This window comes from Emydura macquarii, unplaced genomic scaffold, assembly GCF_026122565.2.
Source record: "Emydura macquarii macquarii isolate MOO-44397 ecotype Brisbane River unplaced genomic scaffold, CSIRO-AGI_Emac_v2 contig_2676, whole genome shotgun sequence".
NCBI lineage: Eukaryota > Metazoa > Chordata > Testudines > Chelidae > Emydura > Emydura macquarii.
Window position 1 is genome coordinate 8,484,494 of NW_027132813.1, and position 27,750 is coordinate 8,512,243.

Below are 27,750 nucleotides of genomic sequence, written 5' to 3' on the forward strand. Positions count from 1 at the left end.
GCTATGGGACTTCTGACTATTATGGTGAAAGGGCGGTGACTGATTAGGACCCAGCTGGAGAGCTGCCATTATAACAAGAAATTGGTAGACACGGAACTCAATGACTGATGGGAGAAATGGACTCAGACTCACTGTAGCACCCCACATAACTCCCAGAGGGTGCTAGTGAGTGAAGGCTGCCTCAGACAGGTGGCTTAGCACTCTGACTTAATTTGAACTGATAGTAGGAATTGCCAGACTGGATCAGACGAGGGGTACATCTACTCCAGTAGCCAGTCTCCAACAAAGGACAATGATGATTGCAAGAAACTCTACAGTAACTTATAATGGGATAATTTAATTCTCTTGGGCCCTAAAGCAGAAGGCTTTATAGCCTGTCCACAGTTTGTTTAATTTTTTAAAAAATTCTTGCTATTGAATTCTGTGTTTTGTTGTCATACTTATAAATATCTAACCCTTTTTTGAATTCTACTGTGATACCTCAGTAATACCTTGTGGCAATGAGTTCCACCAGCTAAATATGTGTAGTGTAAAAATGTAAACTTATTTGTCAGTTTCATGTAATGTCTCCTTGCTCTTGTACTCAAAAAGGACACTGCTATTCACCTTCTCTACACCGTCCACTATCTTGTATACCTGTCCCTTGTTCATCTCCTCTGTAAAGTAAACCATTCCAATCTTTTCATCAAAGATTCCATATCCCCACTACTAATCCTCTGAGGCATCCAGTCTGATTTCCGCTCCTTCTTACCCATCTGCTATAGCAATGCCACCCATTGCAAAGCTCAGTGTCTCTGTAAACGCTGGTGGTTAGAAATGAATGCATCCTTCAGAATCCTTCTATATCATTTTCCATGATGCACATTGTAAATGAGGAGTAACAGATCTTCATAATTACCCAGGAAATGTTACTCTGTGAGAGACATAAAAGCTTTACAGTATCTGAGCATGCACCATTGCCAAAACATTTTATTGTGATCCAGATAATGTCCTTTGAATTGTACACATTTTGATATAATTCCAGTAAAACATTCTTTACAATTGTGTAAGAGCAAGTCACATAGCTCAGTGCAGTTTATTGTTGGAAATGCTAGTGATTTATGGCACAGATGAATACTGTTCTTTTTCTGGATCAAATAATCAATAGCAAAATAATCTCCCTGCAATTACACTGCTCAGCAGTAAATAGGGAGAAAATAAACATGTATAAAATTATATAACAATCATACCACTGTACAACATAACCTTGCTACCTCCATTTGGAAATAGGTCCCGCATCCCAATTTTAAGTATAACCCATGTGAGAGGCTATTCAAACCATGCCCAGCAGTTAATTCTATTTTTGGCAAACTCCCCCAGCTATAAATGATTCTTATTCTCCCTGATCACACTTTGTGTGACAAACCCTGCATGGGCTGACAGGTCTTCCTCATCTGTAATGTCAGGCCCCAATCTGCAATGAACTCCCTGCACTTTTGCGGAGTCCCACTGACATCAATGGGGAATCTGCATGTGGGCAGAGACCGTATGGGCAAAGTTTATGGCAAGATCAGGGCCCAGAATTCCTCAAATGTCCATCTGGTTCTTATGCCATTGGTATTACACATAGTAAATCAGTGAGCTTAATGGTAATTAAATCAGACTTGTTTTGTTTGCACTGTCCCAACATGTTCATCTGCAGGTCAGGAAAGAAGCTAGGGCCATTCCCTCCGTGTGGAAAGCCACATGCTTTATCACAGGATCTGCTAACAGAACCTTGGAGGGGGTTTCTGTGTCTGGAATCTGTGAACTGACAGCCATGCTTGGAAAGCCATGCCATTTTCTAGGCACTCCTAGCCCAGGGATGAGCACATGGCAGAGACCTGAACACTGGTATCTATCCATGTCGTAGCAGGCCACAGAGACAGATATGTTGTTTATTATAAATAGAATCAGATACAAAAAGTACAAAAATAAACATTTTAACAAAAATACTTAAAGTAACTGCACAAGAACAGACTAACTATAACGGTAGAAACAGAATGTAACTACCGGGGGACAAAGCATCATACTTTAACTAGTCCGGCTAATGAGCTCTGCCCAGTAAAGATTATCTGATGTATAAAGGATGGTATATTAAGGGCCAGTTCTACTCTCGTTACATATGTGGTGCTCCATGGACTTCACTGGGGTAATACACATGTAACCAAAATCCAAATTTGACTCAGTTTCTTCTATTATTACACACACAAAAACCTACATTAAAAAAAAGTTTGTGAGGCTGCCTGTGCAAATTTAATTTGGCCCCCTTGTGCATATGCATTATGATACAATCTTTACATGATCACATACCCAGTGCTTCACCACCACCACATTTCAGCTAGCAGAGCATCTGAGAGCAGGAGTATGTTCCAACTCTCTCTGTGGACCAGCATTAGAGGGGGATGGGACATTCTGCCAGTGAGTCTCTCAGCTATTTGCTTACAGCAGAGGAATACAAGACTCAGGAATCTCTGGCTCCATTCCAGGCTCTGGAGGGGAGTGTGCTTTAGTGGGCACAAACTCTTCTGTCCATTCCCCACAAGCATAACCCTTTTTGCCCATCTCTTCCAACCTGCTCCCATCCCAGTCCTGTGTCTTCTCTTACCCTGGTTCCTTGTCCCAATCACATTCTCTTCTCTTACCTTGTCCCTGTCTCTACTCCTCAGGCTTCTTATCCACCTCCCCGTCTCCTTGTTCAGACAGTCCTAGGCTCTCCTCTTCCAGTCCCCATCCCAGTTCTCCTTTCTTTGTTCCTCCCCAATCTGACTCTTTCCTTCTTCACCTGGCCTCCAGTCACCTCATGCCCATGTTCCCATCCCCGCTGGCTACCAGTCCCAAGATACCTCATCCAATAAGTTCCCATCCTGCCACTTTGCACAGCCAATCCAGGTCCTCCTCCCCAACTCCTAGTGCCAGTTTCCCTCTTCTTCCCTCGCCCCTGCCAGCCTTTAGTCCCCACTTTACAGTGGGCCAAATTCTGATCTCAAATACACACACAATTCCCACTATTTAGACAAGCAAGTGCAGAATTAGACCTCCCCTGTGCGTGTCCATGTCATCTATAACAAATGTTCAGGCTGCTCAATGCACGTGAATTCTTCTACTAAGTTGTAAAATACTGACAAACAATCCTTAGAATGCTATTACTGTACCAAACTGTCCTTCACTGTCCTTTCCAAGTCATCACCTGCCTTAATTTTACAAACACTGATGTCTCAGCCCTAAACAAACTACTAGGAGTGCTGATAATTGACTGGTATAATCAGCATAGATCCATTGACTTTAATTCCTACCAGCTGAGGATCTGGCCCTAAAGCTGAGACTTCAGCTTTCAAACTCATCGATCGTTTTCGGGGATTCTTTTTATACCTGGAGGGAGGAATAGGGAGGGAGGGACAAAAAACCAAGCTTGATCACATTTGCCTGGAGGGTTGTGGAATTTGAATGTGTTTGTGTCTTTAGATCATAAGCCGGGATGGTCTCTCTCCTATGTTTGTCCATTGCCCAGCACAGTGTGGCCTCAATCGTAACTGGACTCTACCATAATATACATATCTATTACTAATTATAATAGTGTCCAGCTACAATCAACCTTCAATGTATGGAAGAGCCTTATAGATTTAGAACACCTAATAAGGGACTTTTCAGCCTGGGAGCTTAGCTAGTTATAAGAACCACATGTCACAGCTTGCAGTCACCTGGTCCCTCAGTGAATCCATAACTATGTAGTCCCACTCTAACAGCTGATTCTCAGAGGTGTCTGAAATGATGTATTAAAAATAAAAACCAGTCTTTATTTCACCACGTATTGGATCTTTAGATCAAATCTGTCCATAGAAGTATTTCCTGAGACACATAAACCATCCTATTGGTTGATGTGGGATTGCTCACGTGAGTAAGGATTGCAGTATTGGCTCACAGTGTCCAGCAGGTACAACAAGTTAAAGGGAACAGCCCTCCATGTCCTGAGAGAGGCCAGTGTGTCTAGGTCCAACTCTGTCCTCCTCCACTACTTTGCTTTTAGGAATAGAGAGTCATCATCATCCACTGTAAAATAATGGGGAAAGTGGGTTGAACTGGCACATTCAATTGGACTTCAGTAACATTCCCATTGAGTAGGAGGGTTATGGGATCTCTCTCTGAGGCAACATAGTATGAGGACTTCACAGATGCTCCAATCCTGCTCACATTAGAGTCAATGGTGGCTTTACCATTGATTTCAGTGAGATCACAATTAGGCCCACAGAGCTGCAATTAAAATCTGTGCTCTTCAAATCCCAAAACACGTACCCTGTCCCAAGGGTGCAAGAGAAGCAGCTCCATTACTATCAGCAACCTATGAGCACTGGAGCATGTGTAGTATAGATTCCATCCAGTAGCAGATAGTGATGTGACTATACGCACACATCCAAGCCATTAACTACATTTTATATCCCCCATTAGCCCTCCAAAAAGTATGATCTCTTGCATTTTATTGCTGGGAAGATGATATTGTGGCAAATGCAAAGGTTTGGGACCCTTGGAGTTCTTGGCACTAATTTCTGTGTGACCATAGTTGCTCTGTGCCTGTTTCCCCCATATATAAAATGGGGATACCAACACTTCCCTAGCTCACAGGGGTGTTGTGAGGCTTGGTTAATGATGGTAGCATTTTAGAGTCACTATGCACGGGTGCAAATGACCATGCACAGCTGTATGGCAGTGGAGATTCAGGCCCTGTTGTTCTAATAAGCCTTTTACACAGCAGGCACAGAGGTCTGTAAGGCATGGAGCTATATTTCAGGGGATGGGCAAGTGCATGGCCTTACCTCAGATTCCTGGAGATATATCCCTTTGCCATCTTTAGTTAAGTTGCAAAAGGCCTCTGTGAAGAAAAAGAATGAGGAAAATTAATTTGATGGCCAACAGAGACAAGATCAATTCAAACTCACCAGCCCAGGAGTGAACTGAAATGTACAGCCTCTAGCAGATACAGGGGGACCCCACCACATCCAGTGTAGTTTAAAATGCCTGGGTGGTGCATATGGGACATTCTCCAGTGACATGTGGGGTGGAGGATGAGCTGTCTCATGCTGCTGTGATCATTTGAACCCCTGGGGTTTCAGGAGGTTTCCCTCTCCATTGCAGACCTGGCTGGGGCACATCACAGGTCTCCCTTTTTCCTATGTAACAGGGAACCTCTGTCGCTTATTCCCTTAACTCCTTGCATAAGCAAACATTACAGTTCCAGATACAAGACCTGCTCTCTCCACAGAACCAAACCTCTCCAGGTTGCCTGGTTTAGGAGTCTGGGAAAGGTGATGGGGAGAAGGTTAGAGGCTGAAGGCCTAGTTCCCCTCTATTCCACTCCATTGACTTCAGTGGAGTTACTCTTGCTTTACGCTAGTTTATATGAGAAGAGAACCAGGTCCCATATCTTGACCTTGCGGCCCAGGGGACTGAACCGAATGGCTTTGCAAGGGGCCCCAGACTTGCTCTGGAGTCCAGCATCAGTGACATGCTGAGTAACATCCATACCGCCCATGATCTCCACTCGCAGCATAAAGCAGACAAAGTTCTCAAAGCTGATTTTCAGGTCAGGGTTGCCGTATCTAATCGCCATCAAGTTACAGACTTCATTGTTGAGTGAAATTCCTATAAAACGGAAGAAAGAACAATAGGGCACCGAGCCACTGAGAGCATCACAGGATAACTACAAAACTAACGGGACTTTGCCCTTCCTCAGCACCTTGCATCTGAAGATCTCATAGTGCTTGATAGACATTAACTACGCCTCACAATGAGGGATCCACCTATACCGGGCCCCCAGATCCAAATGCCATCCCCAAAATTTGAGTGGTTCAAAATCTGGACCATCTCTGCTCACAACATCCATGGGAGGTAGGGCAAGTAATATAATGGGTTCCCTTTACCAACCACCACAATGCAGCCACCTCTGGGGTAAGTCACAGCAACTGTTTAACAGCAATATTACACAAGAAGGCTAACGGCATATTGGGCTGCATTAGTAGGAGCATTGCCAGCAGATCGAGGGAAGAGATTATTCAGCATTGGTGAGACTGCATTTGGAGTATTGTGTTCAGTTCTGGGGCCCCCACTACAAAAAGGATGTGGACAAGTTGGAAAGAGTCCAGCGGAGGGCAATGAAAATGATTAGGGGGCTGAAGCACAAGACTTATGAGGAGAGGCTGAGGGAACTGGGCTTGTTTAGTCTGCAGAAGAGAAGAATAAAGGGGGATTTGATAGCAGCCTTCAATTACTGGAAGGGGAGTTCCTGGGAGGCTGGAACTAGGCTGTTCTCAGTGGTGGCAGATGACAGAACAAGGAGCAACAGTCTCAAGTTGCAGTGGGGGAGATCTAGGTTGGATATTAGGAAAAACTTTGTCACTAGGAGGGTGGTGAAGCACTGGAATGAGTTACCTAGGGAGGTAGTGGAATCTCCATCCTTAGCGGTTTTTAAGGTATGGTTTGACAAAACCCTGGGTGGGATAATTTAATTGAGGTTGGTCCTGCTTTGAACAGGGGGTTGGAGTAGATGACCTCCTGAGGTCCCTTCCATCTCTAATATTCTATGATTCTAAGAGTTTAGGAAAAGAGGTGAAGAAGACTATCTGGCTGAAACTAGTGGGGTAAATTATCTCCACACCATTTTCAGGGTCTGGAAATCTCTCCAAGTCCATGTTCGTTTCTTTTTGTCTCACAAATAAATGTAGGTGAATTCACCTCAAATGTCTTTCAGTATTTGTGCCAGGAACACAAGCAAAGCAAAACGCTTATCATTTAATGGAAATAAGTGCAGTATCCGGATTTGGAGGTCCCCTTTCACGTCTTTATTATAGCTGCCATTTTGGATGTCACCAAGAAAAGTGACTTTAATGGAGCAGATAAAGGCAAACTGCCAATAAATCATCAGCATTTAAAAGCCCTGATCCTCTGAAGTCGATGTGGCACTGCCCTGATGTGGTGGTCCACCTGTGTGTTTCTCCTTGCGGGATCAGGGGCAAAGATCTTAAATTAATGAAATCTGAAACTGCTACTGCCTGTATGTGTGTCTAGCGGACTTACAGGGCCAGATCCTCAGCTGCTGTAAATCAGCGTGAGCTCCATTGACGTTGATGGAGCTGTACGGATTTGTACCAGCTCAGGATCTGGGCCACAAATATATAACCCGCCCCACACACATGCACAAAACCAACTGTTAAGGTGAAGTTAGTTATGACTCTGTGTGGAGATTGTATAGGTTCAACATAGGGCTTATATTGGAGAGTTAACTGTGTAGTGATTGCCTTCATACAACAGTAGAGACCTGTCAATGAGACGTGGATCTACAGTACTCGAAGCTGAAGTGAAACTTCACACTGCAAATCACTTTCAGAAGCCAAGCTCTGAGATTGTTGTGACACTGATAAAGTGTGCTTAACCTGGCTGCTGAAATAGTGGTTGGGAGAGCAGCTACAGAGAGTAATAGCTATGGTCAAGAAGCAATGTGTGTATGTGCATTGTCTGCCTCTCTTACTGGCATTTGGTACAGTCTTCTGGTTCTTTCCCAGTTCGGGGAATTTTCCAAGCTTTTATGAGGAAGTGGTTCCTTGCCAAAGTCGTCTGCCTGCTCACCTGTCTCCTGCACAGCTGCATGCAATTCCACTAAATCCAGGTTTCCTGATCTCTCAACATCTTTCTTCTGGAAAACTTCCTGTTTAAAAAAAATAATCAAATAAGTGAAAGAAACAAAAGTGATTCTGAGCATCTTAGAAAGGGAGATCTGATAGTAAGCAGCATTTACAAACAAACCCTACTTAGCTATGTGTGTGGATCATCAACGTGGAGGTGTCAAAACAATTTATTACTTATACTTAGTAGCAGTAGCTTAGGAAAACAGCTTTTTCCATCTGCTGGGGACACAGGAATCTCTATCAACTTCCTCTGCAAAGCAGCCACAGAGATGGAAGTTGTATCTGGAAACGTTAGAGGTCAAAACCCTCTCCTTATTTACAATCTGACTCCAGTGGGGTTTCACAGGGGGTACAGTCAGTGCAGAATGTGGTCCCAAGGAATCTGTTTGCAATGTATTGATGAAGCCCCTGCACAGGGTTCCCACATGCAAGAATACACCCTGACTGAAGTTTGCAAGGTCCAGAGTTCTGATCCCAGATGAACCAGTGACTCACTATGGGACCTTTCCCTATATCATTTGGGACTAGACCCACAAAGGGACTTGTGCATCACAATGCTTAACTTTTAGGAGCCTGGTTGCCTGGTGGAATTCACAGCCCTGAGTTAGACACCCTGGCTCCCTATATCAGTGCACAGGGAGAGTTACGGGATTCTCAGAAGCCAGTAAGCTGAGTGGAGAGTTGCCTAACCTAGCCAATAGAAAATGCTGGGAAGAGGAGTGAGGCTTACTCTGCCCCCAACAGTAGTCAGGTGCCTATATCTGCTCAAGATTCACAGCGATAAACCCTCTTCTGGAGCTGGATGCCTCAGTCCCTTTGTGGATCTAGCCCCTGACCTTCTTGTGCCTCAGTCACATAGACAGCAGGTAAATTGGGTTTTAAAAGACGAAATCTCAGTGAAAACAGATGCTCCACCAGAACTGACCTTTCCTGGTTATACACCATTTACAAAGGAGTGTCTCCACTCTCACTGGATCCTCTGTCACCTCTTAGAACTGCCCTGCTTAAGATTATGTATTTCACACAGTCATTGAATCATAGAAGAAGGTTGGAAGGGACCTCAGAAGGTCATCTAGTCTAACCCCCTGCTCAAAGCCCAACTAAATCATCCCAGCCAAAGTGGGCCTTAAAAATCTCTAAGGATGGAGATTCCACCACCTCCTTAGGTAACCCATTCCAGTGTTTCACCACCTTCCTAGTGAAAACATTTTTCCTAATATCCAACCTACACCTCCCCCACTGCAACTTGAGACTATTGCTCTTTGACCATTTCCCTGTGTATTTCCCATCCAGTTCACGTCTTCATAGCTACCCAGAGATTAGACTGGTTTCTTGGGATTTAACTGTTTCCCAGCCAAGACAGATTGAGAAGTATACAGGGAGGCAAGTAAAACATTTTTGTACCAGATAGAAAAGCAGCCTCTTCCACAGTATCCTGAATTCCTGAATACTCAGTGTGCCAGTGGCATTGAGCTTAGTGGAGGCGTTAAGGTTGACAGTATCTTGGTATAGTGGCAGAGATTCCAAAATTGAAAAGAAATCAGTCACTATAATTTTATACAGTGATGATGATGATGATGATTTTGGGATCTTCACCCCTTCACGATGGGCCTGCTCCTCCTGTTCCTGCTGAAATCAATGAGAGTTTTGCTACTGGTTTCAATAAGAGCAGAATCTGGCCATTTACAGAACAGCCCTGTTTCATCCTGACTGAACTGTTGTTACTGGGAGTTAGGAGATCAGTAAGCAGGGAAATGCCCCGGTGGTGTGGAAAATCACAGTGAGAGTCCCTCCCCCATGGAGAGTAAAGCTCAGGTCAGGTATTGGGTGAGTCAAATAAACATACAGCCTAAGCCAAAGGATACATCCAGCAGTGCCAGAATACCTCTGCAGGCATCCAGACTAAATCTCAGCCGAAAGTTCTGGAGATCTGAAAAAGAGGATTGTTCTGCTGAATCAATGAATATTACTTGGAAAAATAGACTTCAAAGACCTGAGGCTGTTGCCCTTAAAACTCAGTGGTTAAACTCCCACTTATTTCACTGGGGATAGGACTGGATCCCCCAAACCTTTTGTAACTCTAACCATCTGATTTACAAATTTCATCACTTATGATTCAACCTGGATAAGGTGAGGCTGTAAGACAGTGGGTCAGGTTCCACTTTCAGTTGCATGGGTGCAATTCCCATGGAAGCAAATGAGAGCTCCCTGCACCCATGTGATGAAGAGCAGAATATGACCCATTAACTCTAGCCATTACAGAAAATAGCAGTTAAAGAGCAACTCCAAATTGTAATCCCAGATAGGATTTACTGGGAGACCTTGAGCAGTCACATGACTCCTTGGGCCTAATTCAGCCATGGTGCAGCTTCACTAGCCACAGTGAAGCTACACCAAGGATGAACTGGAACTCTTGTGCTTAGTGTTTCTCTCTGTCTCTCTTACAGATAGAGAGCTGTCAAACGCACAAGCATAACTGAAAACCTAATTCTGAACCATACACGAATGTCATGAAAAGAAACAGAAAGAAACTAATCTTGTTGCAAACCATGATTATAATGGCCTGTAGACTTCCACAGAGCAGACACTATAATAACTCACAGATCCCTGCTCTACAGAAAGTGAAGATGTTGTAATCTCACTATAGCAGTGTTTATTGAATATGAATCATGCACTATAAAGTTTTGAAATGACTGTCTTCAAATTGATTGCCTATGAAGAGTAAAGACTTCACCTGGCTTGGTTAGTTTTCTTATAAATTTCACTACGCCCAGTGGGTCACTTTTGAAAAATACTGAAATAAAGATTGAAAATATAATTTTCATTTACCCTTGAGAAAATTAAAGAGACTTCCAAGCCTTCAGATGATATATCTACACAGAGAGAGGAGCAATGAAAGAGGCTGGTACTGGTAAAGCCCATTATTTAGAACAGATCAGGAATTTTTCAACAATGCATTCTATCATCTGCAAATGCCAATTTGTCAAACCAAACTTTTCATGGGAAAGGGTCAGTTTTGACAAATTTTTTTACTTAGAAAAATTTAGGAATTTTTTTTTAAATTGTCAAATCTTCTAATTTTGATATTTGTCTAAACAATAAATTCTGGTTTTCTGGTTTGAAGCAACTTTTGTCTTGAAATTTAAGCAATTATAATTAAAAGAAAGTCAAAATTGAAAAGAAATGTTTCAGCTAACCCAATCCAGTTTTTTTTTCCCCAAATTTTCAGTTCATGAAAATATTTGAGATTTCAACTTTTCATCCTCAATTTTGATGGAAAATTTTTTTGACGTCTCTAATATGTGTGGCACAGGAAAGCCATTTCGCACCCAGTTCCACTTATCCTCCCACATCTATCTCACTCTTTATCTGCATAAGTATAAAGGGACAATTGAAGGCTTTTACTCAGACAACTCATTGCCCAAAATTGTCAAACACTGTGTTTTTGTGTTGCAGACTGCTTGTTAATGGTGGCAGAACTGGGAGAAGGAAACTGGACCCATTATGGTCCCCACAAATTCAATGTCCCTTAAAATAGTTTGTCTTGAATGATATCCACCCCAGGTAAAATATATTCTGTGGCTGTGCAGTAAGGATATAGGACTATTAACAATGAAGGACCAAATTCTGGTCTTCAGTGGAGTTGCTCTGAATTACCACAGATGCTGAGTAGAATTGGGCCCTAACTGTTCTGAGGCCTAATCCAATGCTCACACAGCTCCTCTTAACGTTAACTACCGAGGCCTAAATGCTTCTCCAGTGCCATGTACCAAGTATGGGCAGATGCTTAGCCGATCAAGGAACTGCTGCATAGGGACTGTGGCAGGGAAAACATCAGTGAGGAGTAATAGAAGTTACTCAGGTACATCAAGGAAGAGAAAGGAACGCTTTGTGTGTATAACTGCCAATAGGTGAAGTTAACTCCATAACAATTCTAAAAGGGTTAGAATCCCAATTCATCATTGACACAGGCTGGCTGACCTTTAAAGGGCATCTGGGCTCAGATTAAGTATTCCCCTGCCCAACCCCACAGCCACAAGTTGATCCCGATCGGCTGGGGATCAGGTGGCTAACTTCAATTACCAGAGCCATCTGGGGAAGGGTTGAGTGAATTCCATAAAGATCTGGGAGAGCTGAGGTAGGGAGGAAGGTGGCAGGAGAGAGGGAGGTTACTGCCAGTGATTGACCCTGAAGGGAAAGGATAGTAGGGGAGTCACAGGCCTGGTAAAAGGCCACCCCCAGGCATATGGCCTAGAGGTAGTACTGGAATAAGGATCCACACTGTGGGGAAAAAGACTCCAGGGAAGAAGTCCTGAGAGTCAGCCACTCATGTAGGAGCTGGACCTCTAGGGAGAAAGTCTGGAGGGTCAGCACTCTATGAGTAAGTGGAGTGGAAGGGTAGGAGACTCCTTTCCTTTACATTTTCTTTGGATGACAGCTGTTGGCCAGGGCCACCCTGTGGGAAGGTGGGCCTATTGCAGGACTATTTTTTGGGACTAAGAGGGAAAAAGAGGCAGAGCAACTGCTGCAGTGGGCCACAAGGGGGCACTACCACAATAAGTAACAGAGATTTGGCCAAGGAGGTGGTATTCACATGTACGTTAGAATTCTAACGTACATGTGAATACCACCTCTTTGGCCAAATCTTTGTTACTAAATCATCCCAGCCTGGGCTTTGTCAAGCCGAGCCTTAAAAACCTGTAAGGATGGAGATTCCACCACCTCCTAGGTAACCCATTCCAGTATTTCACCATCCTCCTTGTGAAAAAGTTTTTCCTAATATCCAACCTTGACCTCCCCCACTGCAACTTGAGACCATTGCTCCTTGTTCTGTCATCTGCCACCATTGAGAACAGCCTGGCTCCATCCTCCCTGGAACCTCCCCTTTGGGTAGTTGAAGGCCACTATGAAATCCCCCCACTCACTTACTTGTCCAGACCACATTATTCAGGATCCTCTGGAGCTGGACAGCGTTTATTTCAGGATGCTAGGAGACAAATATTATTGTAATAAATTTCCCCTCCTCTGGATTTCCCAGCATTCCTGTCTTCACTATCTGCCTTTTCAACCCCAGTCCACCTCCCACAGAATACCATGGAAAGACACCCATTGGCTCTGGGGGTGTTAGATTAGGCCTTTTGATTGTAAAGGCACATTCTCATCTGGGTATAAATGGTCGAAGGTTTACAGAAGTTCATGCATTTACAGTTATTTATACCAGCTGAGAATATGGCCCATTATTTTCAAAAGACCCTCTTTATCTCTGTGTCAGTCAAGACGGTAAAAATTTTGGAAAATTTAAAAATGTTTCCACTTCAGAGTTTTCAAAACAGAAATAGTTTGTTTTACAAAATTTTTCATGGTTTCCAAAAACTGAATTTCTAGAAACTTTTAATTGCTGAAAAACTTCAGTTGCTGAAACCGACATCTTTCCAAACCACAAAGGGAAACCCCTTATGAGATACAGCTAGAATGAGTGTAGCAAGTATTTATGTGCACACTCATCCAGCTAAGGAGTCAGGGAAACCCCTCGTGACAACAATCAAAATTTTCACACTGGCAAACCAAAATAAAAACTAAAGACCTGAAAAAAAATCATGATTTTTTTCATGAAAAATAAAAACCCAAAAATTTTCAAACATGTTTCTAACCACAACTTTTGTTGGAACCAAAAAGTTTTTGTGGAAATTTTGCATTGTGAACATATGCTTGTTTTTTAATGTGCAAAAAAAAAATAAAAATAAAATAAAAAATGTGCAAAATTGTGCAAAAATTTTTTTGACCAGCCCTAATTCTCTCAGAGTTAAATAAGGTCTGATCTTCAGAAAAGCTGAACAGCTGAATCTCCAGCTGATATCAATGAGAACCGCCAGAACTCAGCACCTCTGAAAATCACATCTTTAATAACAATAATGAATAATAATCTGAAAGCATAAATATTGTTTCTCTATGAGCAAGACTATTGAACAGTTCATAGATTCTGAGACCCAAAGGGACCATTTTGGTCACCTAGTCTGACTTCCTGTATAACACAGGCCATAGAACTTCCCCAGACTAATTCCAAGAGCACAGCTTTTAGAAAAAAAATCCAATCTTGATTTTAAAATGGTCAGTGAGGGAGAATACAACACATTGCTAAACTGTTCCAATGGTTAGTTACTCTCATCGTTAAAACGTTACGCCTTAAATCCAGTCTGAATTTGTCTAGCTTCAACTTCCAGCCACTGACTGGATGGTGTTATAACTTTCTCTACTAGATTGAAGAGCCCATTATGAAATATTTGTTTCCTATGCAAATCAGATGCTGGGTATTTGCTAATACGTATGTTAACTTTCTGAGCACACCCAGTGTAAATTAGTGGCTTTCAGAAGCCGAAGCAGATTCACAGTGAGCTGAGTGCTTGTGAATTTAATGAAGAGTGCTTTTCTCTAACTGGCATGGTTCTTGACTGCTTACATTTTGCACAACTCCTCAAGGGGAGTTCATGCTGTACTCACACTGATCTTCTATGTTCCCCATCAGTTTTCAGCACGCTCCAGCTCCCAACTTCCCCAGTACGTTCAGCCTTTCTTTGCACATGTGCGCCTACTTTGGCAAAGCAAGTGGCTGACCTTGAGGAATTTCCTTTGGCAGTTCACATGTACACTTACTTGTTCAAAATGCTTATTGAAGAAATCCTCCCAAATCTTGCCTTCATGGTAATCTATTATTTCCTTTAGGGAACAAAAAAAGTCAACGTTACCTGAAGAAATGTATCCAACATACAATCACTTAGGACATTCTTCCTGAATTTCACTGCATTCCCTGTCCTGTCATCACAACTGCAATTACCTGCCCAGCTCCCATTGTAGTTTCAACTTGGACAGCACATAAGAAAAGAAGAGGGGGAGAAATACAAGAAAATAAAATGGAGACTCCCTAAGGCAGGGGGAAAAGAAGGAGTGAAGATCAATTGTGATGGGCTCACAAAAAAGAATGGTTTGCACAGCAGTTAAAGAACATAAGTGTTTGCGGGTTTGTCTGTCTTGCTCTGGACATTTATACCATGTTCACCTTCATGGTACAAGAGATTCTGTGTATAGAACAAGACATGGCGTCTCATTTTTAAAGTGCTGTAACATGAGGTCTCACATTCCAACACAATCCCCCCACATCACTGCCACAGAAGACCACTGCCACAGGAGAAAAGCCAAAGTCCTGATCTGAAAACACAGCCACCAACAGTCCACCTCCCTCATTCCAACTAACCTTGGAAAGGATGAAACTTGAATTTCCACCCATTTTGCTGAAAATGGAAAACAATGAGACTGTTAGGAGATGTCCTTGAAATGAGCTGTCTCCCTTATCACATGTGATTCCCCATCTGCCATCCAGAATGCCTTCCTCTACTTCCCATGCAGGGACTCCCATCTGCTCCCATACAGTTGCTGTGTCTACAGTAGGGTTTTTTCCTAGCATTGCGACTCCATTAGTGGAAGCAGAAGTGTCAATATGGCTCCAGGCAGCTGCTGGCATTTTAATCACTGTATCAGCAAACCCTGCTCAGAATAGGTCTCCAAGATGTGGTGGAAAGAAAGCCAGTGGATGCTAGCACTTTGTCTGCACTAGAGTGCTCACCATTGCTACCATCCAAGGAGCTGAACCAGTCATAGGAACAGGAAAAAATTTAAGGTGAAATATCCTAGTTTAGACAAGGCCAGTGTCCTGCCTCTCCCCATATAGCGTACACAGTGTTCTTAGTGCTCCTAGTTCAGTGCATTTGCCCTGTTGCACTTCTCTGGAAAGGGTAGGAAAAATACCATTATTTATGCTATGGAGCAGGTATTTATCCTAAGCTACAAGAGAGCTGCATCCAGCGCACTAGCAGACAGCACTGATGTATGACTCAGCCACCCCAATGAAAAGGCACAACTATTCCAGGAGCACCAAGAAACTGCTACAAACAAGGGAATGGCATCATCTCACCGAAGGACGTGTTTCCTGGAGAAGACCCTCAGGATGAACTCAGACTCCTGCTGAGGTTCCGCGGTGGAGGGGATGATGACATAGGTACCAGGCTGCAGCCGGAAATCCTGAGTCACTTCCCGCTCGTTCCGAAAGATGTGGCTTTGGTTGGCACAGGGGTTCCTGGCAAAGAATGCTGGAGGTAGCTTTTTGTTGCTGTCGTGGTACTGTCCAGGGAAGAAACAAAGGCAATTCCCATTGGTTTCAGATAAAAGTCATGTGGAGAACCCAGGGGGCAAGCTTAGAGAAAACCTGCTATAGCACCTCTAGTTTCAGTAAGCCAGAAGCAAAGGAGGCTTACTTTGGACAGGAGCAAAGGAGGCAGAAGCATTAGAGATCTAATTAGAGAGCTGAAAGATCAATCTCCTTCTCTGTCCTCCTCCCAGATTGTCCTTATGATATATTCTCATTGTCCAGTTTTAAAATGACCAAGCGATGGGGCTTCCACCCAAGTCCCTCTGGAGCCTATCAGATATCACCAGGAATAGTGGCACAGACCTTGCAGGGGCTTCTGCCACCTTTGCACCTTTCTTCTTAGGGGCTGCTGCAGAAGTCATTTTAGCCCCCAGCGAAAGTTATAACAGCCAGGAGCTGCTCTAAGATCCCGCTGCACTACCCAGAGCAGCACACAACTCCCTGTGTTGAGAGCTATGTCCACAGCTTGTCCCCTCATGCTCTCCAGCTCTGCCCCAGCATGCCCCATGCACCAGAGATACGGGGGGGGGGCCTCATACGGTCACCTATGGTGGTGGTCCTACACAGTGCCTGCACTAGGACCTTAGTGGGATGGGGGTGGGGAACCCCACCCTAAGGCTTTACTATAGCTTCCAGTCTTCCATGTTTATGTATCCCCGACATCCCACGTCCTACTCAAGGATGCAGAACTCTTTGCTCTTACAAATGATTTTTATTCTGCAGGCCAAAATACTGCAGCCTCCTTATATTGGCCATTCCTCACAGTGGCTCAGACATTTCACTCTCTTGCAGAATTACTGAGTTGCTATTCTTCTCCCTATGCCCATATTTCTCTCATGCTAATGCAGCAATCTCTCATCTAAGGGGGTGTGGGGCTGCCCCTTACCATGCATCATATATTAAATTCATAGCTTTTATGCCTCTGTCAATACCGTGATTCACTGTAGTTTCAATTCCAAAAACAGTCTCAGTTTTACATCTCTCAGTATTAATCTTGGTGTTCGATACAAACCTGAAATTGAGTCCCAGCCACCACCAGCCCTGATCTTCCAATTAGCATGGATGCAACGCAGACAGTGTTGCTGTGTTCAACTAATCCGTGTGCTAAGCCCATGTGTGCTAGCAAGTTTCATCACACTTGTATTCCTGATAGTGCCCTAAAATATCTAGTTTGGAAAGAGCCCATATCTGAGGCTACACAAGGTAATTAACATTGCAAACATGCGGTAGTGACTGTTCACTAAAGTTAGTTCTTTGCCAATCCAAATTCATGGGCACATGGATTTTGGAAGTGTGTTAAGTGGTTAGCAGGGTGGTAGGTGCAGACTTCCTAGAGAAAAGATCAGAGCTAGATCCTGCCCTGGCTTATATCCACTACAGCCCCTTTCAGATCAAGGAGTGTAAGTCAGGGCAAACTCAGTGCTCAGTTTTTAACTCTTAGCGCCCCAGCTCAGGTCCCAAAGTTCCACGAGAGGGGAAAAGGTAAGAACATCCAGTAAATGTTGGCAAAGCCCAGATGGTAGAAGACACCTGAACACTTTTCTGCAGGAGATTCCCAACAATGAGCTAGTAGGAGGGTGAGCTACCCTGAGACTCCTCAAACTAATGCTGGGGACCATCCCAGTCCTTCCTGATCCCGAGACTGAGAGGGTGGCATGCCACCTTTCCCTCTCCCTTGCCCAATTATTGCTCAGAGCACAGCTCAGATGCAGCCCAGGAGCAGAGCCATAATGCTGAATTGAGCTATGACCCTCCCGACGCGTCCTCTGTCATAGCTCTGTATTAACAGTCATTTCTTGTCATGCTTTGTATTAAGGCATTTAGAACTGTAGGTCGAGAAACAAAGGCACATGCAGCTCTAGAGACAGTGACATAGCATCTGCATTCCCCCATGTGATGCCAATGGAAGACAGTGAGGGACTTACCTCTGGGCCCATCTAAAGGGGAAGAAAGAGAGAGCATATGTCAGACAGAGTTCAGAGCCCTTTGGGTCACAGCTAACAGCAAATGTATTTTAACAACTGGAAGCCGCTCAGGAGATTCAGTGCGGCTCTTTAACTTAAAAAGCCTTGATTCCTCCATTTGAAAACCATTCCCAGGCCATTCACCGATACGTGGTGGCAACAAGACCCTCAGCACTTTCAACAGTCAGGAGGGAGTCTCCACAGAGAAGGGGGTGTCCTGCTAATATGGTCCACAGGTCTTTGGTGCTGCAGCTGGAGGTGCACGATGCCCCCGCAGGAGCTCTGAGAGGCTTTGTACCTGAATGAGGCACAGTGGCCCCAGTTTTCAGAACAGCTGAGCACCCATAAATCCAGCTGAAGTCAATGGGAGCTGGGGCTGTGCAGAATCTCTGATAATTAGGCTTCATGGCCCCCACAACCCCTGCAAACACAGAGGAATTGGAGCTGCAGGCCACCCCTTCCCAATGTGACGGTTGCCACATCAGGGATTGAACCCGGGACCTCCAGAACTAAAAAAAAAAAAAATCTGCACCAGCTTGAGCTAAACCTCACCAACAGTAGCTGTAATTGACTAAAATCTCCATGACTGGGGCATAGAGGGGGACCCTGTACCACTCATTCACCAGTGGATTACACAAGGCTGCAACATCACACCCAGAGTTAGCTCCCTGCCCCTTCCCATCTCTTTGGTGTGATTTTGCCATCATGGATGGTAGCCTGAGAAAGACTCTGTACCCAGTCCCTGCTCAGGAGGCTCCTCACTCTTCCCCCAGCCCTGGCACACGTATGCGCACAGGAGCTTCTCTACAGTCCTGCAGTCTGTCAAAGAATATGCAAACACAGATCATGTCCAGTGCTTGCTGAAAAGTTCAAGGGAAGCCATGTCTGAAGGGGCCCAAGCCCGCTGATTCAAGGAGAGATTCTTGGAGGAATAGGAGCCACATGCAGACAGAGAAGTGGGAACACAGAGCCCACTGGACTTTGTAGGATATGCAGCTTCAAGGATCTGCAGAGCTCTCACTTGGTTTGGAAGATTAGGAAGTTTCTCATGCTGGGCAGGGCAACCTAGTTATTCCACCGCAGATCAGATTCTACCCACCTTAAAGATGTAAAACCCTATTGAGAGGTGAGGTCTCCGGTTTCGGTGTTTGCTGCGGGGTTTCTGGATCAGGGACACCACCACACTGCAGGAACGCAGGGACCTTTTGCTGCCGTCACCCTGCAAAACTTCCAGCCAATACTGGGGATTCATCCAAAATGTGTCTAAGAAGCAAAACATTAAAACCTTTTTGCCACCTTTTCCATCATGCATTTTGTTGTTGCGCTTCCACGTGATATATGGCTTCAGGTTAAGTGGGGGAAGCAGCTTATTTGTAATCCCCAGAGCCTTAACCAAGATCAGAGCCCCATTGTCCTAGATGCTGCATGAACACACAGTAAGAGACAGGCCCTGCCATGGAAGACTTTGCAATCCCAAGAGGACAAAACAAAGGGTGAGGGGAAGGAAGAATTATTCCCCTTCTCCCCATTTTAGTGGGAACTGAAGCACAGAGGTACCCATTGCCAGTGGTGCGGCGGATCTACAGTTCTCATTGACACGAACTGGACTAATGGATGCTCAGCATCTCTGAAAAATCAAATCTAAAGCAGCTTGCCCAAAGTCACAGAGGAACGCTAAGTCAGGAATTGAACCTGCATCTTCCGAGTGCTATGGTGGGCTCATAATCACAAGATCATCCTCTCCTTCCTTAGGAAACAAGAAGATTTCTGTGGTAAAGGAGAACAAGCTGGCTCCCTTACCGTCATTTGCAGGCTTTCTAAGATTTTTAAAAGGTGTAGAATTTTGGTTAAGATAGTGTAAAATTGGGCTTTAGGTCTTGAACCAAACTTTAGTTTGCTTGAACAAATTCCTTTGGTTACTAATTATACAGAAAAGTCAAAATCCCGATCCCCTAAAGTGCCACCCAAGTACTGTTCACCTTTGTAGGGCCTCATCCTTCCACCTGCCGTGCTTCCTTTGACCCATCTCCCAATCTGCAGAGAATACATCCACTTCTTCCCATTTTCCTGGCTCATCAGGTCTGGAGTTAATTTACAGATCATCAGATCTACAAAGTGGGCCTTAAAATCTTGCAGAGACATCCTGTGAAAAGAGAGCCACAAGATGCTTAGTCAGCAGCCTAGTCTAGTCCATGTGGTTAAAAGGCACTGCCCCCATTCTGTGTTACATAAGGTAATCATTTTACTAGGTAGCAAATAAGTTAATATTTGCTCCAGTTGCAGCATGCAGCAATGGTGAATGCATGACTAAAGGACCAACAAAGGATAGCAGCAAGAAGAAATTACTATGAGAATGCAAGCAAAAGAATAGGTGTAATGAAACAGGTTGCAGCATTGCCACCTAATGGCAAAAAATATGTGGGAATGGGAAGCAGTTGAACTAAAGTGGGTAAGTGGGGAAGGGGGATACCAGGAAGGAGCAGAAGGAGGAGGGTGCAACATGGGAGGCCTCCGGAATTGCACTGAGAAAGGTATAAACTGTTCAGGAAGGACAGGCAGGGGCGAAAGGGTGGAGGAGTTGCACTGTATGTAAGAGAGCACTATGATTGCTCTGAGCTCCAGTATGAAACTGGAGATAAGTCAGTTGAGAGTCTCTGGGTTAAGTTTAGAAGCAAGAACAATAAGGGTGATGTCGTGGTGGGTGTCTGTTATAGACACCAGACCAGGAGAATGAGATGAGGCTTTCTTTAGTTAACTAGTGAAAGTTTCCAGTTCACAGGACCTGGTTCTCATGGGGGACTTCAATCATCCTGACATCTGCTGGGAGAGCAATACAGCAGAGCGCAGACAATCCAGGAAGTTTATGGAGAGTGTTGCAGACAACTTCCTGGTGCAAGTGCTGGAGCAACCAACTAGGGGCCATGTTCCTCTTGACCTGCTGCTCACAAACAGGGAAGATTTGGTAGGGGAAATAGAAGTGGGTGGCAATCTAGGCAGCAGTGAGCATGAGATGGTCGAGTTCAGGATCCTGACAAAAGGAAGAAAGGAGAACAGCAGGATACAGACCATGGACTTCAGAAAAGCAGACTTTGACTCCCTCAGGGAGCTGATGGGCAGGATCCCCTAGGAGGTTAATATGAGGGGGAAAGGAATCCAAGAGAGCTGGCTGTATTTTAAAGAAACCGTATTGAGGGCGCAGGAAGAAACCATCCTGATGTGCAGAAAGAATAACAAATATGACAGGCGATCAGCTTGACTTAACAAAGAAGTCTTTGGTGAGCTTAAACACAAAAAAGAAGCTTACAAGAAGTGGAAGCTTGGTCAGACGACTAGGGAGGATTATAAAAACACTGCTCAACCATACAGAAATGAAATCAGGAAGGCCAAAGCGCAACTGGAGTTGCAGCTAGCAAGGGACGTGAAAGGGAACAAGAAGGGTTTCTACAGGTATGTTACCAACAAGAGGAAGATTAGGAAAAGTGTGGGCCCTTTACAGAATGGGGGAGGCAACCTACAGACAGAGGATGTGAAGAAAGCTGAGGTACTCAATGCTTTTTTTGCTTCTGTCTTCACAGACAAGGTCAGCTCCCAGACTACTGCACTGGCAGCACAGAATGGGGAGGAGGTGAACATCCCTCAGTGCTGAAGGAACCGGTTCAGGACTATTTAGAACGATTGGATATACAAAATTCCATGGGGCCAGACACAATGCATGCAAGGGTGCTGAGGGAGTTGTCTGATGTGAGTCCAGAGTCAGTGGTTATTATCTTTGAAAGCTCGTGGCAATTGGGGGAGATCCCTGATGATTGGAAAAAGGCAAACATAGTGCCCATCTTCAAGAAATGGAAGAAAGAGGATCCAGGGAACTACAGACCGGTCAGCCTCACCTCAATCTCTGGAAAAATCATGGACCAGATCCTCAAGGAATCCATTTTAAGGTACTTGGAAGAGAGGAGGGTGATCAGGAACAGTCAACATGGATTCACCAAGGTAGTCATGCCTGAACAACTTGATTGCCTTCTATGAAGAGGTGACTGGCTCTGTGGATGTGGGGAAAGCGGTGGACGTGATATACCTTGACTTTAGCAAAACTTTTGATACAGTCTCCCACAGTATTCTTATCAGCAAGTTAAAGAAGTATGGGTTGGATGAATGAACTATAAAATGGATAGAGAGCTGGCTAGATCATCGGGCTCAACGGGTAGTGATCAATGACTCCATGTCTAGTTGGCAGCCAGTCACAAGCGGAGTGCCCCAGGGGTCAATCTTGGGGCTGGTTTTGTTCAACATCTTCATTAATGATCTGGAGGATGGGGTGGATTGCACCCTCAGCAAATTTGCAGATGATACTAAGCTAGAGGCAGTGGTAGATACCCTGGAAGTTGGGATAGGATACAGAGTGATCTAGACAAATTGGAGGATTGGGCCAAAAGAAATCTGATGAGGTTCAACAAGGACAAGTGCAGAATCCTCCACTTTGGATGAAAGAATCCCATGTACATCTACAGACTAGGGATCGACGGGCTAGGCAGCAGATCTGCAGAAAAGGACCTGGAGGTTACAGTGGATAAGAAGCTGGATATGAGTCAGCAGTGTGCCCTGGTTGCCAAGAAGGCTAATAGCATATTGGGCTGCATTAGTAGGAACAGTGCCAGCAGATCGAGGGAAGTGATTATCCCCCTCTATTTGGCGTTGGTGAGGCCACATTTGGAGTATTGTGTCCAGTTTTGGGCCCCCCACTACAAAAGGATGTGGACAAGTTGGAGAGAGTCCAGCGGAGGGCAATGAAAATGATTAGGGGCTGGAGCATAAGACTTATGAGGAGAGGCTGAGGAACTAGGTTTGTTTAGTCTGCAAATGAGAAGACTGAGGGGGGATTTGATGGCAGCCTTTAATTATCTGAAAGGGGGTTCCAGGGAGGATGGAGCTAGGCTGTTCTCAGTAGCAGTAGATGACAGAACAAGGAGCAATGGTCTCAAGTTGCAGTGGGGGAGGTCTAGGTTGGATATTAGGGAAAAGTTTTTCACTAGGAGGGTGGTGAAGCACTGGAATGGGTTACCTAGCGAGGTGGTGGAATCTCCATCCTTAGAGGTTTTTAAGCTATGGTTTGACAAAGCCCTGGCTGGGATGATTTAGCTGAGGTTAGTCGTGCTTTGAGCAGGGGGTTGGACTAGATGACCTCCTGAGGTCCTTTCCAGCCCTAATCTTCTATGATTCTATGATTGAAAAAGCTGTCTGCCTGACCAAAGCTTTGCCTGGGTTTGTCTTGAAAATAGGATGACAGACAAAGATTCTTCCTCTGCTCTTAAAAACACTCTTGACTTCACATAGAACAGGTGATGTAGGGTATCATATAGGCTGTTTCTCATATAGCTTTATCACTAGGTGGCAAGGTAGCAGCCACATCTAATTACACCCTTTGTTTTGTTAAAAAACAAAAGTTTCAGTTGTTATAAAGCATCATGCACACCTCATCTTAGCGAGCAGCAGAGAGACAGCAGGTTTAGCTTCAGCATTAGCTCTAGCTTTAGCGCTGGTTAAGGGAGAAGAGGAGGTCAGATGTTCACAGTTGCATTACCAGAATTCTCCATCATCCTGGTTTTTCCGCAGCAAAATCTTCTCCTTTGGACTGAGCAGCTCCCACTTCCCAGAGCTAGGGACAGGAACAAGGCAGTTGATTTTGAAGTCATGACTAACCAAATGCTCCAAATCTATCTTCAAATTCAAGAAGCTCTATACAGACCTTTGCTATAAGATCAGTTATTGCTGTAACAAATCTCTTCCCAAGCACGTCACGGTTAGCACTAGACTCTGTAGTGTGGACACTCAGAATAGCATGGCAAGAGTAGGGAGGGAACCTAAATCGCCCTAGTCCTAAAGCACAGGTTTGAGCTAAAGGAGAATCTCCATTAGCTGCTAGCCACAGAGGTCCTATGAAACACAGCTAAGCAGTTCTGATTTTCTCCTGTAGAGGGCAGTAATATTGGGCAGTACGAGGAAAGGCTAAGGGTTTTCCCATTCCATGAGAATTTTTGAGATTTTGAAATTTTTTCCTGTCTTGAAAGAATGAAATTTCAAAATCTCAAAAATTTTCACGAACTAAAAATGTAAAAAAAAAGATCAGATTAATCAAAATATTTGAATTCTATACTTTTGAAATGTTTTGTTTCAACTTTGGCTTTTACATTTTTAGTATATATATATTTTACTATAAATTCACTTAAATTTCTAAAGAAAAAGTCATTTTGATCTGAAAAATGGAACTTTTTCATTCTGAAAATCAAAAAATGGAACATTTCAACAATTTAAAAACTTTTTTTCATTTTTTTAAAATGTAAATTTCATCAAAACAGACCCTTTCCTGAAAACAGTTTTAGTTTCAATTAATCAGCATTTTCCAGAGAAAAAAACATGTTGGAAAATTCCCAACCAGTTCTATTGGCCAGTTCACATTCAGTTACACATGCTGCTTCCAAGTATTTAAAATACAGTCTTTTTGGGGTTCTATTTTGTTTATCAGTTTGTGTGAAAAAAGATCATGTAATAGGAAGAATATTCTGCATAATGAATAGGACAGTACAAGAGGCAGCTGGATGTGATTTACAAGTCAGGCCTATAGTATGCTCTTCATTCTATTCTTCAACGTGGCTAGCTTTTATGTTGTCATATGACAGACACAGATCAGAGGAAAGTTACTCTCTTCATACAAAATGAAATCCACACATGTTCTCAACACACAACCCAACCCCTCTCATAAAACCCGAGCAAACAGAATTTGTGCAGGGAACTGGGAGCTGCCAAGAAAGGAATCCAGCCCAACTTAAAATGAGGGTAGGTTATAGGGCTACTGCACAGTCCTTTTACAGCTGTCACTCCAGCCTCTGAGCTGAAATAACAGCCAGGGTCCATCTGTGACAGTGGCTACTATTCTTACTATGCCTCTATAGGGGCAAAGGATGTTCCCAGCCATTGCATCCATGTAAACACAGATTCAGTGGCCCTTCCACCACTTCCCTCACCATCCCTAATTGTGCCTTCCACTTTGTCATGTTCGGAGCCAGCCTGATGCCTATTACCCTGAAGAGCGGGTAGCTGCTCCTCTCTAATCTCAGAATCCCACAATTTATGCAATATATGGAGGGCTTGCGTGAGCCGCTGACAAAGGGGTGAATGTTCTGATACAAGATAGCAGAAGATCATCTTCAAATTCTAACTGTTTTGGGAGCAGACTCACTAGTAATCAGAAAACACCTGTGTCAGATGCTAGATCACACCATGGTCATCGTTTTGCATTATGCAGAATGCATTTCACATTATGTTGCTTTTGTCAAAAAAAAAGCAGAACCAACATTCTGTGTTTAAGCGCTTGGAAGCGGCACATGTGAAATAACTAAATTAGCTGACCTATGTTAGCACTGGCTGATCTAGCAAAGAATCTCCATGAACTCATTGCCTTGAAAGCAGAGGGTCTGTGAAAGCAGCTCCACCTGTCCCATTAATGCAGATGTCATCAGCACTAATTTATGCCTGCAGGTGGCAGCATCATTTCATCCATCCAACCTCTCAGCAGCACTAGCCCTTCCCTGTTTTAAACTCACCTGTCACTCCAGTCTCCTTTCCATTCAATTTTCCCCCATGGATTTCTCAGTCTCACTAAATTTTCCGGTCCATATTTGCAAGTCACCTGAACAAAACAAAGGACATTGAATTTACCAGGGTCTCTGCAGCCTTTGTCTGGGTTACATTTGCATAACATGCCAGAGAATAACCTGGTGACTCATCTCCTTTACTGATGTCAACAAGTGTGATGATAATGGTGCTCATGCTATTCTTTTCAGTTACACTGCTCAATGTGTAACTCTGAACTGAGGCGGGGAGTGATTAAGTGTCTTGCCCAAAGTCATGCAGAAAGCCTATAGCTGAGCCAGGAATAAAGTCCAAAGCTCAAGAGTCCTTCTTCTTAGGGTATGCACAGGTGGTATGTGACCAGGATTCATCACTGAATTTGGTCTGCTGGTTGGATCGTTAGCATCCCTGGCCCAGGCCAGGTACTGATGGGGAGAGCAATATGAATGCTGATAGTTCAGAGTCTTAACAACAAGACCATCTTCACACTCCAACATCTGTTTTAACTCCCTAGCAATCAACCTGGAATTTTGCCTGCATATCTGAGGTTAGGACTGGGCCATCAAGACTAATTCTCACTAATAATCCAAGGCAGCCTAGAATGTTACTACAACAACCTTCATTTTAGCACTTCCTTAATTTGAATGTAACTGGAGCGGGGTGGAAGGGATGGGGGACATTGCGCCTGGCCCAGGAAATGCAGACAGAGTGCAAGAAGGTTTCCTCTCTCCTCACTCACCTTCTTGTGTCTTTGCCCAGGTACTAACCCTAGCAGCAACCCTTGTGCTCCCCCAGCCCCTGCATGCAAAGACTGTTTTAGGGCGAGTGCTGCTGCTGGTAGCCTCCCCAGAAGCAATTAGGCTATAGTCCCTGTGCACTAGGCATGCTGGAGTCAGGCACCCGGCATCTCGTTAATGGGATACTAACTAGGCCTTCCACCTCTCATTCTGAAGGTGCCTCATGTCAGCAATGACCTAATGCTGTTGTAACAGATGGCTGTTTGGTGGTCTGTGTGAACTGACTTGGTGAGTCCTCAGTCCGTTTCCTAACAGTTATCGCACAAACTCCCATCAGAACTGGCTCCCATCTCAGCAAAGACACCAAGGAATAAATGGGGGCCCTGGAAGTTAACAACTCTTTACCAGTAGAGGTTGAACCTCTGGGTCAGGGATGAGCCAAATGAGCAGGATGGGGTGAGGAGTGAGGGTGCTTGCCCCACTGTTTGTGCACCTGTTAATGAATAAATAGGATGTTGATCATTGAGATCACCTTTCAATTAGAGTGTGCCAACAATGTGCTCAGCATTTCCCAGTACCTGGGAGACCAGAGGTGGGCGGAGGCTTGCCAAGCCATCTATTGGTGGCCTTGTCTGTCTGGGTCAACAGCCTCAAGAGGTCTGACATGGTGGTTTGGGCTAGGTGGGCTCCTTCCCATCCATGCTCCATATCATCCAGTGGGCTCTAGGTCCAATGCTGTATCTACTGCCTCCCTCTTCCACTAATCCCTCCCCCATGGTTAACTGAACTGATCTGGAGGCCAGGGTTTCTGACCAGCTGTGGGCTTGGATGGGACTTCTCCAGTGCCTGACCCTTAGCCTTTGTATCCTGCTGTGAAATTAAATGGTGAGACATTCTACCACCCAGTGAAGGTGAGGAACGCTGGTGGGCCAGCCTTTGATCCCAAAGTCAACCAGGGTGTAAACTGGAAGCTCCTTCATAGAGCTGTGACCATGAGCCCAAGGCTGGTGCAGTTCACAGACATACTCAGTGCCTGCCCCGTTCCCTGGCACATATTTACCCACAATGCATCAGGCTGCAACACTTCTTCCTGAGGTTCTGGCTGCACTTTTCCCACATCTGTCCCTTTATGCACTCCATGCCTGTGGCCTACAAAGTCACAGAGCCTCCTTGGCAATCTTCTCCTGGTGCTGGCCAGGAAGCCATCAATCCAGAAGGATGTCAGGTGCTGTGGGTCTCAAGCCCCAGTCCACAGGTCCCTCAGGAGCCAGAGCCAGTGACCTGTTCAGTCACCACCTACCACCCAGTGACCTGTTAACAGTCACCAGCACTGATATCCTGGCATCCTGACTTGGCCTGCCACCTGGCTTCTGACTCCTATTCCAATGCCTGACCGCCCCTGTCCCAATCAGGAAAGAGGAGGAAGCTTGATGGGAAAATGCTCAGCAATTGTGGAACCCATTCCTGTACCTGGCTCATGTGTATCTGGGCAGAGTTCCTCTGGGTATTGTCCACTGCCTCTTCAGACT

General features: G+C 44.6%; 1 protein-coding gene across 1 annotated transcript in view; it reads right to left on the bottom strand.

Moving 5' to 3' along the window:
• Positions 1-1,897: 1,897 nt before the first annotated feature.
• The window catches only part of LOC137164185 (calpain-14-like), a 31,821-nt gene continuing 5,968 nt past the window's right edge, over positions 1,898-27,750 (bottom strand). The window contains exons 7-21 of the mRNA XM_067564821.1: positions 25,457-25,542; positions 23,437-23,511; positions 19,838-20,001; positions 18,958-19,121; positions 17,820-17,831; positions 15,661-15,866; positions 14,944-14,980; positions 14,346-14,408; positions 12,624-12,681; positions 9,560-9,624; positions 9,099-9,167; positions 7,636-7,714; positions 5,539-5,655; positions 4,830-4,885; positions 1,898-4,068 (exon numbers count right to left, since the gene is read on the bottom strand). Coding sequence (XP_067420922.1) covers positions 4,042-4,068; positions 4,830-4,885; positions 5,539-5,655; positions 7,636-7,714; positions 9,099-9,167; positions 9,560-9,624; positions 12,624-12,681; positions 14,346-14,408; positions 14,944-14,980; positions 15,661-15,866; positions 17,820-17,831; positions 18,958-19,121; positions 19,838-20,001; positions 23,437-23,511; positions 25,457-25,542 — 1,278 coding nt within the window. The 3' untranslated portion in view covers positions 1,898-4,041. The remainder of the gene's footprint in view (positions 4,069-4,829; positions 4,886-5,538; positions 5,656-7,635; positions 7,715-9,098; positions 9,168-9,559; positions 9,625-12,623; positions 12,682-14,345; positions 14,409-14,943; positions 14,981-15,660; positions 15,867-17,819; positions 17,832-18,957; positions 19,122-19,837; positions 20,002-23,436; positions 23,512-25,456; positions 25,543-27,750) is intronic.